The sequence below is a fragment of the Psittacula echo genome, assembly GCF_963264785.1.
Source record: "Psittacula echo genome assembly, chromosome: 4".
Lineage (NCBI taxonomy): Eukaryota > Metazoa > Chordata > Aves > Psittaciformes > Psittacidae > Psittacula > Psittacula echo.
In genome coordinates, this window is record NC_137738.1 from 74936063 (window position 1) to 74953779 (window position 17717).

A 17717-nucleotide genomic window follows, 5' to 3' on the forward strand; every position below is an offset into this window, starting at 1 on the left:
AACAGAAGTTTCACAGCACTAATACTTGAAGATGTATTCAGATCAGTATCTGTTTTCTTTCAGTAAAATACAAGCTTTCACAGATTTTCAAGTTGTGAATAAAACAGATATAAAACTACTGCAACAGATCATATTTCCAAGACAAATAACAGTCTTATCTGGCAGCAAACGAAAGCAAGATGCTACCATACAGTAAAACTGTACCAATACATCCTCACCCATCCATGCTACAACAGGCTGGCATAACATACCATAGCTCTAGAGACCTGAAAACCAAAGTTACGTTGGTTCATTCTTTATGGACCACCTTAGCAGGGTGAGAGCACACCCTAATCTGAAAACATGCCCCTAAAACCGGACAAAAGCTTTACAGGAATGACCAATGCCCACCATTTCTTTGAGCAACTAGAAGCCCAAAGTCCAAATCTGTAACAGCACTATCCACCCTCCAGGAAACTGTATCTTAATTTGGAGACTTCATTTGCCTGTTAGTATCCACTGATCTTCTCAGGACTGAATGGGGAAACAGCACACACATGCAATATCTTTCCTAATTCTACTAGCTAGCCGCAGTTTCAAATTAGTCCTTCTAAATCTGTGTGTATGTAGACATTACAGGAATCTGAAACCACTCATTACAAAGATGCTCAGTTTCACACTAATGCTTGTTAGTGTTATTAGGTCACCAGGAGAAGCTCTAGACTTCCTCTACTTTCTTGTGTCTCTGGAAAGCAAGGCTTTAACTGCTCTCTTGATATTTTCTTAAGTCCTTGGAACTCATCCCCCCCTACAACCATCAAAAAAAGCACTCCCATTCTCCACTGCAGAATTTATCACTGAATCTTTGGTGGCAATAAAAGACAACAAGAAATATTTTTTTTTTTTTTATACTTACCAAAACCAGCTATATCTAGAACTCCAATGAAGAATGAAGAACTCTCAAACGGAAAACACTGGTTTACCCTATTCACTACATGGTCAAACAGATGACTATACACTGTTTTAGCCAAGGCATCACGAGCGTTGTTTGCTTGTTCCACTTTCAAGGGTACCCTAAAAACCAAAAATACAGATCTTATTTTCCAGAATTCCTTAAAATACCTGAAATACCAAGCTTAGTGCCTAAACTTAAAAAACATATTTCCAATTATTGTATATATATATTGAAAAACAAACAAACAAAAAACCCAACAACAACAAAAAACACCAACAAAACCAAAAAGGATAAACAAAACCTGAGCTGTAGGCCTAGGCAGGAAACAATCTTGCCAAGTTAGACTAACTATCCTACTTACAGACATAAAAAATAATGTTTCACTATCCTCAGTAAAGATGAAATGCAGATGTTTTCATACTTGTTTATTAGATAATTAGAAACTATATTGACAATTGTCAGAGAAAGATATTTAAAGTATATACAGCTCCATCTACAAAAAACACTTCAGCTATTTATTTCTGAGTTGCTTCATTACAATAAAACCTGTAGTTCCATTTTGCTCTGACATCTTTGTCCCTGTGCTTTCATAAGGGCTATAACTAAGGTTATAAGGCTGTAAGTTAATCACCAAGATGTTAAAAAAACATAGATAAGGGAGTGTGAAAGTTAGATGCAATTCCAAAATAAGGGTTCTTTTTAAAGACTGGAAAAAGAGGCCTTTTAAGAGATGATAATTTATTCTCTCTCTCTTACTCATAAACTTTTATTCTGCATTGTGATTATTTATTACAAGTCTATATCCCAATTTAGCAGTCAACAAAAAACAAACAAAAAAAAACCCCAAAAAACCAAAACCAACCAACCAAACAAAAAAAACAAGGAAAAAACAAACCCACACACCAAACAACAAAAAAAACCTGCCACCCAACCCCTACAAGTTTTCTCACTTTCACCCTTCCAATTCTCTCCCCCCTCCATCCCACTGGGGAGAAATGAATGAGCAGCTGAGTGGGGCTTAGCTGTCAGCTGGGGTTAAACCATGACAACAGCTTACCCATACTGCATCATTTTCTTCACTTCCCAGAATTCACAAGCACTAAACAAAATCATATTTATTCTTTATTTTTTCAAGGATGGTACTTCTGATACAGAAACGTGAGACTGATGGAGATCACTTTCTATTGTGATTTGTGTAAGTCAAGGAACCAGACTCTGTTCACTAAGGACGCCTGCAGCTACATTACATTTGATAGTAATTAGCCTTAACACACAATCTTGTCTTCCACTAAGTATCTCCTGACTTATCTTAAGGCAACAAGTACTGACAGGAATCTTATCTTATAAATAGAAAGAAGGTACCATCACATTCCATTCTGATACGTTTAAGAGATCAGAATGCTAATTCCCACATGTCAGCTGCAGGCCTATTACATAATACAATACACTAAAATCATTCATGCTTTCCATTGACTTTTTTTTTTCCTAACAACACAGCAAACAGTCATACTTCTAGAGAATGTATGTATCAAACAGCTCTGTTCTTCAAAAATATCAAATTCTGCCATTATTAAGGAGGACTCCAGAGGCTGCATGAAACCTTATTGTTAATAAGTTAAACTTTCATAGTATGCAGCAGAAATCTATGGAAAGTAAATGTATCCCTGCAATGCATTTTGCACAGCTGAAAGTACAGAATCACAAAATAATGCTGAAATTGCACTGGGCCAGGAAATACAAAACAGTCCTATTACAGAAGTGACATTCAGAACGACTAACTTTCTTCTCATGAACTTGCTCCCGACTCAGCTCCTCCCTTCCTGTGGTCTGCACACTAACAAAGGAATCTCTTTCCTCCTCCAGTTTCTTGTCTGACCAGGAAAAAAATACATTTTCCTTTCCCCATTTCACCTTCTCCATTCATCAGTTACATGTAAGGAAAAGGGAAGAAATTTTACCAAATTCTGAGCTATTTGGTAAGGTTGCAATAAAAACAAAACCAAACCAAAACAAAAAAAAACCCACCCCAAAAAAACCCCACAACTTGTTTGGTCTTCATACTAATTTATTCAGCATGTTTTCCAGCAATCCAAGGACTCTGAAGCCTAGGGGAAAGCATTCTCATGGGCTAGATTTATCCTGTGGGCAATTCCGTGCAGTCCCCACGGATGATGATGAAGTCCTTTTTGAAAGTCAACTGAGCAAAAGAGTAGTACAGTGCATTTACAGTCTAAGAGATGTATTGGATTTTGAATACTAACACGTAATTTCTGTATGTAAACACACTTTACATGGATGGCAAAAGCATCAGCCAACGTTACGCTCTTTCTGGGAGACTAACAGGGACAGATAAACAGTGCAGCTGTCAAGTGTCCCTGGCAGTCCACTGCACATTAGTATCTAATAAAATTCAAAGAGATAGTATTTAACATCACCCTCCTACTGTTCCTTGTTGGCTCCATTGTGCCCAGCAGAACAAAGCCTTTGTTATACTCTAAGCACAGTGATTTCAGCTGAGCTATTCATTCACTGTGACCTGCTAGGACTCACATGATCTACTTGCACACAAAAGGTCCCTAAGAAAGAGAGAGTGAAATGAGTAGCTGTTTGGGTTGATGGAACAAAATAAAACAATGTACTTGTCAAAACCCTAATATTGATGGCAATCAAATAACTTAGAAACTATTGCTACTGTGGAAAAACTTGGTGGCTCTTTAATAAACATCTAAAACATTACAATCCACTTTCCTTGTACATGCAGTAAGGCACACGAGAAAAAGATATTTGTGTACTTGTTAGCATGTATTTGCTTTTAGCTGCACAAGTAGAAAAGGCTAGATAAAGAGGCTTAATGCATTAATCCTTTGAGATAGTGGAAGGAGTCCTCTGAATTAATTTTTGCCATCCACAAAATAAAACATTGGGGAAAAATAAAGTACTTCCACAGGAACATAGCTTCTTGTGTTTGCACATTTTTGAAACAGTACACTGCTAGCAATGCCCCAGGCTCTTCAGGATAAATATGCTGAATGGAAAATCTTTACAGTCTTAATCCAAACTGAATTTGAAGCTGTATCAAAAATTGAATTTGTTCTTAAGAAACCTTCCTTGACAGGGTTACTTGAGATGTGGTGAAAGGGAACCCATATATTATGAAAAACCTTTGCTTTAGTGCTTGCTATGTGCCATCAAATGTTCTCAAAGGGAAACTATACAGAAACACTTTATGTTATGTGTACAACAGACAAAACTAATCTGCTCTCAGAGGATGAGTCAACAGGTCACTGAGAGCATTTCCAGTGGGGTGCCATCTGAATCTGACATGGATACGATTTGTTCAACCTCCTTGTGCTTCCATTAACACTTTCACTTAAAAGGAATATGAAAGTAAGGGTATTTTCAAAAAATGGTCTGATAATACTGAACTAAGAAAGCAGAAAATCTTAGTAACAAAATCAGCGTACAAAATTGTTTTCACAAACTGAAAACACAATCAAAAAATCCACAAGATAAATTTTGGTAAAGGTGTGTGATGGTATACTTAGGAGAATTCAAAAATGCAAATGCAAGATGAAGAATAATCAGGTAAGCAGTGAGCTGGCAGAGAAAGTGGATCACAAGTTGAATTAGGTAAAAAACATTACTAACTTTCAAAACCTGCAATTGTCATACTGCCCTGTGTTAATATGAGCACCATCTGTACTGTGTAATATATAATTTTCTACTCTAATGTTGTCTATAATACTGCTAAAATTTATCCTGGATGAATATATCAAAGATTTTGTGGTCAATTTAGACATGGTCTGGAAGAGAGCAAACAGTAAAACCTGGAAAATATTGGCCACTGGAGGCACTTTGACCTGCAAGACCCACGTCCTCCTACATGTTAAAGGTTGTTATAAGGCAAAAATCACTTGTAACTTTCTGTATCAGTTAATAAAGCAGCAAGATGATAGTGACCAAGAGTCCTCAATTTCTAATAACTGAGGGGGAGAAGAGGAATTTATAACCGCTTTCCAGTAATGCATTATTGGATATATTATGAAGAGATCTAGACCTTGAGCTTTTAACTGAAGGCAGAATAACCGCTCCCCAGTCGTTACTTACTATTTGTCCTGGCATTATAACTCTTCCCATGGTAGTCACTATGAAGTTCTAACTCTTGAACATCCCTTCTTTCAAACAGAAATAAACAGACCAGCAAAAAGCTACTTTTGTAGTTTGCTCTACTAGAAGTACACCTCAAAGATCAGCTATTCAGTAATAATGTCTTACTGGAACAACTGCCTACACCCCTGCAGCCTCCTGAATATGAGTTAATTCAGAAGAGCTTCTGTGTTCTCTAAAAAAAAACCCATGATATTAAAACTGTCACTGATGGCTTACTGTGCTCCAGTTTTGGCCAGGAAGATCGGTTGCACCCTGCAGATTAGGAAGCAGGCACTGAACAGTATTTCCACTAAAGCTATTGTATTTTATCATTATTGGTTAGAACTAGGTAGAGTTCAAGATTACTTTTCCTGCACAGAATGAGTTCTTGACCACTGGAAACCTTCATTACTTAAATCCATTACATCACTTGGGAACGAAAAATGCTGATGCTCTCAAGCTCTCAAAGGTCCACTTTTCGCCTCAGAAGTCTGACATAACTTAAGCATGCCTTAACTAACACCTGCCACCTTACTGGCCACAGTGACATACAAAGGATAGATCAATCAGCTATTACTTTGTTTCAGTCTACAAGTTTATGAAATATTATCAAATACTTCATATTACAAGACATAAATATAAATTATAACAATAAATTTCAAATGACATAAAATACACAAGGAATTTATATATTCCACATTAATGCAGGTAATTTTAGCTTTCAAATATTAAACTTCTGGTATAATATGCATAAAGTTGTATTTCTGATTCACTAAAACAATGATTGTTTCCATCAGTCAATAGTAAGTACCTGTGCATTCTTCCAACAACTGAAGTGAATGCCAATCAGTTTCTTTATTAAAAGACTGATGCATTCAGCTAAACATTGACAATTACTTTCAACACCCTCCAAACTGTTTAGCCCAAGTTCAGTTTTTGATGCAGTGTTTTCTTTACCTCCAGAAAATACACAACATAGAAACCTAAATGTTAAAAGACACAATTCAGCTGCATGCAGCTTAGCTGGTATCCCTGACAGCTTGCATGCTAGTGGGATCAATCTCAAGAAGAAAAACGTGTGGTGGAAGTTAGATATTTCTCACTAAAACAAAGTAAACATCTCCGCATACAGAAAGAAAACACTACCCTAATTCTGTGCCTAGGCAGTTACTTTGATAATAGCTTCTTGACAAAATGAAAAGGACAATCACAATTTTTTAAGGTCACATTTACTTCAATAGTGATGCACTCTTAACAGCTACAGAAAAAAAAAAAAAAAAGAAAAAAAAAAAACCAACCCAAAAACCCCTTTCCCTTAAATTCATCCTGTTCCACTATTTTTATTACAAGAAAGACGGATCCAAGTATCTTCAGAAATACTTCAGGCACAGCATTAACAACCCTTGACACAGTGTACCTGTTAGATCTTCTAGCATATTTAATTTTCTCTGTGAGCTATGGATTTAACAGGCTGACTGCTACACTTTCTTTGGCCACACAGCGTACTCACTGGCACGTGAGAGACTTTATCAAATGTGATAGCAACTTATTCAAACCCCTTCTTTTTTTTTTGAAAATGAAACGCATTTTAGTCAGACATCGTACAACTGCCACTCTTCTGACCGAAAATTATGATAATGCTCCAATAAACTAACAACAACAAAACGAGCAAGCCCAGGCATCTGAAAATGTGCATTTGGATCAACTGCTTGGGGAAAATAAAAAATAAAAACAAATAATTAAGAAAAAAAAAAAAAAGCCCTGTTAATAATTTGCCATCTCTAAATTATCATTTGCATGATGGAAAAGGATAGCACGTTGTTTCCGTTTTGAAGAGACTAAGGATATAAATCTGCTGCAGACTGATTTTTGCAGTACCATGGGGTTTGTATTTTTGTACTTGTGTAAACCACTAAGTAAGCGACATGAACAGCTGCCCTTGTGCTGACTGCAACTCGGTTGATACTTGTCAAGGGGGAGTCTGAGCCCGTTTTTCCCGCGGGTAAGGGAGCGGACAAACCCCGTTCCAGGGGGCAAACCAGATCCCGATGCGCTGGGGCGCGGCGCGGAGGCTGGCAGATCGGAGAGAAGCTTGGCCGGTTCCGCGGCTCCCGGCCCCCTCCCTCACTTGCTGCGAGGGCCCCCGTGAGCACACCAGGGCAGATCCCTGAGGAGGCGCGTCTCCCCCGCCCCGTTCTCCCCTCTCCACCACCCCGGGGCCGCAAGAAAGGAGAGAGAGGGGCGTCGCGGCCCGCCGGCGCGCAGGACTCACTTGATGACCGTTCCTTTGGCGCCCCCTGCCGTGGTGAGCATGACGCGCGTGGTGAGGCTGCCGCGCAGGTCCTCCCGGTCGAGCCCCAGCAGCGCCGCGCAGCACTCCAGCGCCGGCTCGCTCCGCGGCCCCACCGTGCAGCCCCCTGCGAGCAACGGCACAACCGAGCTTCGGTACACCGCCGGCACACCGCCTCCGCCAGGGGCTGCCCGCGGCGGGCAGGCCCTGGCGCGCTCGCCTGTTTTAAAAGCTACTCGCAAGTGTCAGTTCAACAGCTGCTAGTTGGGCCGTTTTAATGGGAAATTATAGGGAAAAACACTGAACTGGTGATGATCTTGCCATGGCGACTAGAAGTAACATCAACTTTGAAAGAATTAAAGATTGCCTCTGGAAATTAATTCATGTATTAAATGTGAAGAGCCAGTTCTCAAAACCAAGAACCACCAAAACAAAACCAAAATAACAAAAAAACCCCAAAACAACAACAAAAAAGGCAAAACAAAAGCTACCAAAAAAAAGGGGGGAGAAAAAAAACCCTCAAAACTATGTGTGAAATTCTGTATTTTTTGAATATTGCTCTAAGCATGAACTGCTCAAAAGCTAACTTGCTTGTAAGTGAAAGAACTACAAATGCTAACATGTAGCAACTAACTGTAGCGATGTAAACTTCTGGATCTAGGTGTTCCTGCAATCCCCCAGACTTCCTTGCACTGCAACAGAAGTGCCTGGTGCAGCAGACTCCCAGCACTTACATTTTCAGATACTGGTATGTACATTTTCCCATGTAAACGGCTGGGAGGTGTGGTATCTTCTGCCTGGCACCACAGCCTCAGCGCCAGAGCTCGTCCAGCCACTACAGGTTCATAACTCTAAATGAAGCATTCAAACACTTCAGCAAAATCTAACACTTAATTACATGTGCCACGATTACATCTCCTGTTGTTCTCAGTAAAAATTATTTCTACAGGTAAGTAAAGAGACCAAGAGGGATAAAAAACTCATCAAACACTATCTGAATTCCTTAGCTCTACAACAACACTAAGAAAAAATAACAGAAAAGGTAAAAGGAGCCCTTAAAAGACTGAAGCTTTTGTGGCTTGATTTTGGAGCTCTGAAACACCATCTGTCCTGTAGTACACAGCCTTTCTTTGGTGTTTCCCAGGTTTTTGAAGCAGCAACAGGACTTCAGAGGGTCTCTGTTAAGAGATAAACTGCCTGGAGCAGTTTAAATGTGCACCCTGTGTGTACACATATAATGTGAGAGCAGAATACAGCCTGTATTTGCAACGAACATTTCAGAAGTTCAGTAACTTATTCCAGGGGAAAAAGGTCTGAAATTCCAAATTCAAAGAAAATAAGTTTTCTGGTGTCCTCTTCCTCTTCTCTAAATCCTGACTTTCCTCACTGTGTGTGGTTCTTCCTCTCCTCTGTTTGTCTCCTGAAACTCCCTCTGCACTCACATTTGCACCCTCTTCACTCTGTCCCACCTTGTCAATCCCAAAATCCCAAATCACAGAAAGCTCAAACAGGGAGCTCCCTGTCAGGTTACTGCTGAGCCCTGTGAAGCCACTAACTCTTCTCTACTCCAATGTATTCCCAGATTCAGTTACATTAATCATGTTTATTTCAGTCCTCTTCATGACGATGGAGACATCATGAACTGATACTGGGAAGGTTCTGATTTGACCAAAGTGGGGAAAAAACCCAAACCAACAAACAAAAAAAACCCCCAAACAAACAAAAAAACAACCCTCACCTTCTCTGTGACATCCCTTCTCTGTGAACTAACCAGTCTGAATTCTGTATTGGCACTACTTTGTTGAGGAAAAATTGGACTAGAGACCTCCTATGATCTCTTCTGAGCAGAGTGTCTGTACAGTTCTGTGGTGACTGTGCTTGGGGGTGGGAGCTTGTGAACCTGTAAGGCTAATATTCAATTTACCATTCAAAAACACTTTGTAAATGCCCTTCCTGACAACTTTGACAAGTTTGGCAACAGCTATACATACTTGAAGCAGGAGTAAGAAGAACCAATTTCACTGTACCTGTGTATCTTGAAGATAAATATCTACATACATATCTTTTCTCCTATAGTTAGATTTGTAGTATATCCAGAGCATGAGTTTTTTCAGTCTTTCAGGAACCTATGAACAGCAGTTCTTAACTTAGAGACACTGAATTCAGTACTAAGGTAAGAACAACTGTTTCAAAAATACTCATTCCCTCTCCTCAGCTTTCCTGCACATTCTACTATTAAGTCTCAGTTACGCTTATACCAACATATCTTTATATCAAACTTCGCACTGAAAAATTTCTTGACCAATTTCAGTGAGAGAGTATTTGCTTTCAAAACATGTAAAGAATTACAATTTGAAAATAAACACGTAAACCTGACTTCAAAATGGAGTGAATTAAGACTAAATTACCCGTGAACACAAGGCAGCTTTCTAAAGCAGTAATTCACGTGGAAGGGAATCATCTATAAACAAGAGACATTTTCAGTATTTTTACAGAAAACTGATTTGTTTTTTCTAACCTGAAGTGCTCCCAGCTTCCTCAAAATCAATATTTCCAAGGTGAAGGACACCAGCCACTACTCTAAAAAGATCAAGTTTTTCTGCATCATCCAGTCCAATCTTTTTCATTGCTGTGCACATTCTGTTGAAATCTCCATGATCATCTAAGAGTGGATCCTTCAAGGAACCTGCTTTGAGATACTATAAAATAACAAGATAAGCAAAAAATTCAGTAAGCGATTTTAAAGTAAATGCAATTATTACCAGTCAAGAAAAAAAACATAACAAAAATCAGGAAAAAGCATGCTAAACTAAGTAGAAAGATATTAGAGCTCTTCATTGCAAGAACCCTGATTTGTTTTAATTTGTCAGCAGTTTGAAGCATGACCTTCAAACTTCAAAGAAGAAAACTTCAAACTATCTTCAGAAAGCAGAAGTTGGAGAATGTTACATCTAAGGATGGGAATACAGGATAGTGAGCAGTGGAAAGGAAGACTCCAGCTAGGGAGCTATCTAAACATTTATACAAAGGAGTGCTTCTAGTCTCTAGCAGTTGAAAGAAGACTGATGTCCTTGTGATAGTATGACAGAAAGTCTAAAAGGCCATGGGAAAGGAGTATAGGACAAACAAGAACTGGAAGAATTACTCCTATCCTAAACAGCCTTATTTAGGGAAATATACTTGCAAATGTTTGCTAGTGATTAAGAAACAGAAAAGTTGTTTGCAGTGCTCTATGGGTTAGGAGAATACCAGCTACTTTTAAAACACCAATTTAACATTTTGTTGATTTTCCCAATTTAAATACATCAAAAGCCATTTTAACTATTAATGGGTTTAAATAGTAGCTAGTAACACATCTGCATGCAATCAAGAGTAACTGAACATGCACAGACTGAGCTACATTTTTAGTTACTTTAAAAGGTTTTCAACTAAAAAGGATCATTAACTAAATAGAAGCCTTGCTAATGTCAAATAAGCTAACACGATTTTCATGAAAACACCACATGCATCTGAAAAATTCACTTCACACAATACTTAGACACATCAATAAAATTAAACTACATCTCAATTATGTAAAATGATCACCTCATCTTCCTGATAAGGAAAACACAAAAATAATTTTAAGTATTAATTTACTATTCCAGCTACTTTTATTAAAATAAACAATTATTTTTCATAATATGACAGAGCAAATACTAGATTTCTGATTTAAAAACCTGAACAATGCAATATAAGTGTTTCAGTGGCTAGACTAAGTTTAAATATCACTGGAATTTAATCCTTTATTGAGCCTTCAAATTCACATGGCTGTGAATTTGAAGGGATTATATAGTATGGCCTCATATAGTAGTTCCACTACTTAATGTCTAAAACGTATTTTCAGAATTACTCTGTCAGTATGTTTTAGTTTAGACAGTTATTTCAAATCAAGTCCTTTACAGAACACATTTTATGACAAAACACCCGCCTATAAATCACATCAGTAACAGAAGATTGCACAGGTTCATCTTCCAGCAGCAAGAATAAGTGAATATTGATATTTTACGCCTACACAGATGATCAACTTTACTACAAATCTTCATTTAAGGCAAATTAGGTAAACTGAGGCAAAAATTTCCCAGCCAATATGCTTGACAAGAAATAAATATCTACCAGCTTTGTGCCTCATGGCAATATCAAATCAGCATTTCTGTTAAGTCACTCTCCACCAATCCTGATTATAGAAATACGCCTACATTCAGGCAAAAGAAACCGGCATTAAATGCTCAGCGTTACAACATACAAACCCTGTAAATCCAGAAGCAGACATTACAACACTGACTTGAGCTGTGCCGTGTCTCCTAGCTAGGCGTGAGCCACATACAAGCTCAACCCCAATTTCTCAAAGGTAAAAGAGATGGCATGGTCGTTGGGGAAGAGAAGCTCTTGAGTAAAGCTATCTTTGTATTTTTCTACATGTACATGCAGCTTGCCCTGCTACTGAATCAGAAGTACAGATTTGATTCAGATCTGAAGTATCTTTCATCTATACAAGTCAGAAATTCATACTTTAGGTATGAAGAGATGAAAATTACATTAGAGAACAGAGCAGAAGTTTAATGAAGTGTTTGAACAACTTCCAATTCACATATACTATTAATTCAGATCAAATTCTTTAGTGTCCTCATGTGAACAAGCTCAAAGGATTAAAAGATACAAATTCTGGTAATTCCAGTTTTTCAAAATGTAAAGACAGATGGAGCAAGAGGAAAGAAATCTTTTAATGTTTCACACTTTCTTTCAGGAAATGCCATGCTCTGCTGTAAGTAACAGTTCACAGCCAAGGGACAACAAAAAACAATAAACAATGCAGTGTACTGCGAAGGGGTATAGACTTATGCTGGAAGTCTATAATGGAGGCTACATTGTTTTATAAAACAGTTTGGAGCATCACTTCAAAAATCCAGACAGTAAAAATAGCTCTGCAAAAAAACTATTGCTTATAGAATCATAGAACAGTTACAGTTGGAAAAGACCAAAGGATCATCTATTTCCAACACCCCTGCCATAGGCAGGGACACCTCGCACTAAACCATGTTGCCCAAGGCTCTGTCCAACCTGGCCTTCTTAGCAGTGGCATGATTTAAAAGGAAAATTACAAAGTCTTGGATAGGTTTTTGTTTTGCACGGAAGACAAGCTGCATCATTAAGTGTTATAATAATATAAGAATGAAAATGAAATAATTGAATAATCTGTTCCATTTGGGATTTTAAGTTGTTAAAATATATTGCTAGGACTGAACTCCAAAACCAGAGTTCTGAATATACCAGCTTTGACAATACCCATTTAGACTTATAAAGATGTGTAAAATGAACATTTCGTTCCACACTGTAAAACTGTAATCATTATTTTCAACTCTAGCTGCATTAGATAATAATATAAACTAACTGAAGATACGAACATACCTCAGGACTCTTGCGATTTTGCAAAATCTGCTTGTCTGTTTCTTTGTTAGCAAAGTATCTGGTACAGCCTCGATTTAAATACTGTAATAACAAAAAAGTGGAAATGTATACTTAGGAGTAAGGAAAACATGCTTTTACTTAAGGCTTGATCTACATAGCTTGATTTAATCATATGATACCAACAATACAGTAGGTATTCAGAATCCATTCCTTGAAAATGAATTTATTTACATCTACAAAATTACCAAAGTAAAACAGTAACAACATTCTGTTGAAAGCTTCTTAATTTTGACAACTAAAATACTTTTTGATACAGTGGGATATTCAATGTTTTACTTGACTAAACCTATGAATGGAAAAGACAACCAAAACTAAGAAACAAGAAAATAAATTTTCTGACTTACGTGTAGTATCAAATTTTACTCATTTTTAACTCACCAGTAAAATATTTCTCTAGGTAGTAAGACACATCGTGTATTAGAAAGTTTGAAGAGTATTAAAAGCTTATAACATGGTACAAGCTGAAGCCTCATTCAGAAGCTGGCTTTTGATATCCATCTCATGTTGTATAGTAAAGGCATTCAGATAATGACTAACTCTTCCAGCCAAATGGGACTGCCAGCTTTTTCCTTCTGATTCGTTCAGCTCAAAGTAAGAGCTCTGTCCAAAAGCTTGACAGAGTTCTTTGTCTAACAGAAGTGAACTGATTCTTTGCTCTAGCCCATGAACAAAGAAAATGTTTTCAACTAGGTGAACACAGATAATTCTACACTTTGATTAAAATTTCTATACAAAATTCTACAAAGTAATACAGCATTTCTAACAGCCAAATAAAACTAGGCGTCACATTTAATATTAAAACAAAGTGACAGGAAACACGGTTCAAAGTTAGCTTTGCATTTAACAAAATATTGAAAAGTTTCTTTATCAGCCAATAAGAAAGCAAAGCACAGCATATTTTAAACACAATGTATCCCTGTATTACAGTATCAGAAACACTATCACAGAAACTGGAGATGGGAAGTGAACTTTTCAATAGGAGTGTGTGGAAACTTACCTGACAGGCTGAGAATGTGAACCACTGTGGTATTCAGTAATAACCAATGTAGGAGACATTTAATCACCAGATAATGGCTTTCATTTGAAAGCTAAAAACTCAAGTATATTTACATACTAAATCTAGAAGAAACTGTATTTTTGAAGCACACAAATACACAGCTTGAGGTTACCATATACTACACCTAACAGACCACTATACTTTTTTCTTTTTTTCCCTTTTCTTTTTACTGTGAAGTACAACACCCCCATATAACATCAGTGACCAAAGTATAAGACACACTGATTTCTCTCAGGCTAATGAGAATTACCTTAGATTTGAGATGGTCCTATTTTCAAGTGAGTTTAGTGAAGATAAACCAGGCATGAAGTAAAACATGCTTGAATCTTGGTAAGTGAAAAAGCACAAGACAGGTGGCACAAAAGAGACGATGCAAAACTGCAACTTTAGGGATGGGGTTTTTAAATAACCAATTTAAGAGTATGATTTCTTTTTCTCAATGATGTTCTTGTCCAAAAAAAGCCAGCATTACTATCAAAATGCTGATCAATCATCAAACCTTTCCTAGTGTAATATCTCCATCTATTATTAGCTTAAAAGAAGGTATTTATGTGAAATTTGAGAGACATGCAGTCAACAAAAAATGTGGTAAAAAAGTGGCACAAGCTTGATCATTCAGACCCATTTTATGATAGAACCTGGAGCAACCAATGAGAATGAAGAAGACAGAAAAAATTATCTTGACAAAAGCAATACAAATTTAGGAAGAAAATTAACCTTTTACAGGTCTTTTTTCCAAAATTCTTCTATAAAGCACTACTTCGTGAAAATTTAGTGCAATATAACTAATTTTATTATAACTAATTTTAAGTATGTTTATATTAATTTATATACATACAAAGATGAAAATGATCCTAAGGGTATTTTAATTAAAGATAATGTAGTTTAACTTGGGTAGGGGGAGGAAAGAAGTGTCAAAATTTTTAAGTATAACATGCAGGATGGCCCTTTCACATGAGCTCAGGATTTGAATACTAACTTATGGTATAGCAATAAGCATTCTTAATAAAAATGAAAGTACCTGCCACAAAACTTAGAAGCAGTCAAACAAAATATGTCACAGTGTGATAAGGCTGATGTGACTGTAAATTATAGATGAAAAAGGCAAGCAAGTGCCTACTGTAAAGGCACTCAGGGTGTCCAGTACTATAATAGCACCAGCCTGATTTCCAGCAGGTTGCAATTCTGACCATGACATCTACATTGTGTGCTCACATGAGCGGAGCTTTCGATTAAAAATGTCCCCAGGAGTGGCACACAGCATAGTCAGTTCCAGAATTAAAAATCTATTAACTACAAGAAAGAAGTCTTAATAGAAAAATGGCTGCACAATAAAAAAATATAGATTTGAAAACTTGTTCAAGATTTTAGCTTTAAATCATAGATGAGAATATTGTACAGAATAACTGCACAGTAAAGAAGAAAGCTTTGGAAACTAGTTCCATATTACATTAAAATAAAAAAAAATCCCAACCATTTAAGTATTGTGTTGTGTGTTTCAAAAGAAAAACCTTCCTCCCAGAGAACAGAAATGTTTCTTTCTTAATAAGCATCAGATCAACCCACAACTGAGTACAAATAGACGAACTATAATAAGATACAAGCTAAATATTTAAAGAAATAATACGAGTTTTATAGAGACCCCTAGGAACACCACTGAGGAAGTAAGGAAGCTTGCCCTAAAATACTGCCAGTGTCTTTCATGGAGCAAGATCATCCAGACATCACAGTACAAATGTACGATGTGCACAATATGGAAACGCAGCTCTGCACCTGCTTCCTGGCTTACTAGCAAGCAGACTGACTTGGCCAAGCCAAGAGGCAGCAGTGACAACTGTACACCCATCTTCCTCACAAAGAATGCAGCAATTCAGGTCTCACCTAAGCAACCTCTGCTTTGCAAAAACTAGTAAGAATTTTATATCTTTAAGGCTTCCAGCCCTCTGCTGAATTCTGATGAAACTAAGTACAGAAGATCTTAGGGAAAGTAACAGAAAAGTACAGTCCAAGTTTTAGTTAGAAAATCAAGCAGGAGAATACACCAACAAAGAAAACAACCAACGCAGCAAGGTATTCTTTGTCAGTAGTGCTCCTCACCTCATTTAAGATCAAGGAAGTATAAAAAGGTGACAGTTGATTAAAATAAGTCCTTGTAATTCCACATTGTTGTGTTACAAAACCCTTCCAAACCCACAGGAGGGATTTGGTCTATTTTAGAAATACAGAGAATTCTCTTCTGTGAGATTCCAAGCCAAGCAGAAGCCAAGAAAGCAGTGAGAAATGGAGACAAATGACAGAACACAAGCAAACGGACCAGTATTTATCAGTAGAATTTGATTTGCCAATATTTTTTCATTTTAATGCAAGTCAGCAAAGCCCATTACAGTATCTGTAAATACTTACAATTCAAGTGTGATTGTCAAAAGGAAAAGAAAAACAAAACTAAACAAAAACCTAACAATATCTTTATGTATAATTAGATAGCAGGAATGAACGACTGAAGGCAAGTTTTCACCTTACTAGTAAAATTGGTGATGACAGTGTAAAATGTGAAAAGGCTTAGGACTCTGAAAAAGAAGGGATAATCAGGAAAACAATGAGAAACAGCTGTATCAGTAAAGCTGCACTGGTTGTATAACGGTTCAATAATATTCTTTCCTCAGAATAAAAAAAATAATAAAAAAAAACCAATAATTGAGATGTAACACGCTGAGAAATTAAAAGAGAATTTAAAAATAAGGGAAATGAGGTTGGAGCCTCTCAGGGAAACAGACAACAAAAGAGAACAAAAAAAAAATCACTGCCAAGGAGCAAAAGAAAGCAAAAGGAAACATCACAGTATTTGATCATTTTAGAAAACAATCCAGTGAAATCTGAACATAGAGAAGGGGAGGAGAAAGAAGGAAAGCTGGAACATGTTAAGCTGAAGTACTAAAAAAGTGGAAAAATAGTAGGAAAGGAATGCAAGAACTGAACATAATGGTAGGAGGGAAAGCCAGCCTTTCTGTGGGAGTGGGATTGCTACTAGAAACATAACACAGGATCAGGGTTAATTAGGAGAAACCTCGTGGCCTCAGAAAAGGGTAGAAACCCCTAAAAATAAAGCATGGGGAGGAGAACGGAAGGAAGTAAACAAGTTACAAGTAGTAAGAACAGGCCCACTGGCTTCAATTAAAAGGCCCATACTATCCAAAAGCTTGTCTTCAACCATGACCTCTGCTTCACCCAAGGTTTTCACTGTTCCTTTCTGAATTGGGATGACAAAACTGTGGATGCTATTTGCAAACATAGATGTACATTGCAGCACAACTATTTCATTCTCTCTTCATTTCCTAACAACTAAAATTCTACTCTGCTTTTCCCTGGCACTGAACATTAACTTAACATTTTTCTAATGAACTATGCACAATGATTCAAGTCTTATTTTCCTACTGTTTATTTTAAGTTCCCTTTCATTTAGGTATATTTAGGAGTATTACATTGAGCAGAGATTTTATTTGCATCTTATTAGCTCGTATGCAATATGAGAAGCTTTACAAACACTGACTCTTCATACTCACCCTAAAGTTGTCAGGAGAGCTTAGATACAGTTTTTCCCTAATGTCTTCTGGAGCACCAGCGCAAAGTCTGTAAAAGATATGATAATTCCTCTCCTCTTTGCCTTGCACACAGATCCTAGATTTCTCCAGAAGGTAATGTGATACAAATCCACCGACCACCGAATTCTAGGAGGAAAAAATATTTTTCTGATTATCTGAATATTTTTTTAATTATTTGAGATT

The 17717-nt window shown here is 37.1% G+C and overlaps 1 protein-coding gene across 7 annotated transcripts in view; it reads right to left on the bottom strand.

Moving 5' to 3' along the window:
• MYO6 (myosin VI) overlaps positions 1-17717 on the bottom strand; it is a gene marked incomplete at its 3' end in the record, with an annotated part of 76242 nt that overhangs the window by 37081 nt on the left and 21444 nt on the right. For 6 of the 7 annotated variants that reach the window (XM_080616225.1, XM_080616224.1, XM_080616223.1 and 3 more), the window contains exons 8-12: positions 17496-17660; positions 12819-12899; positions 9892-10072; positions 7356-7500; positions 896-1053 (exon numbers count right to left, since the gene is read on the bottom strand). In XM_080616225.1, the coding sequence (XP_080472351.1) occupies positions 896-1053; positions 7356-7500; positions 9892-10072; positions 12819-12899; positions 17496-17660 (730 nt within the window). Of the gene's footprint in view, positions 1-895; positions 1054-7355; positions 7501-9891; positions 10073-10958; positions 10968-12818; positions 12900-17495; positions 17661-17717 lie in introns of all 7 variants that reach the window. The other variant, XM_080616226.1, reaches the window with a different exon arrangement.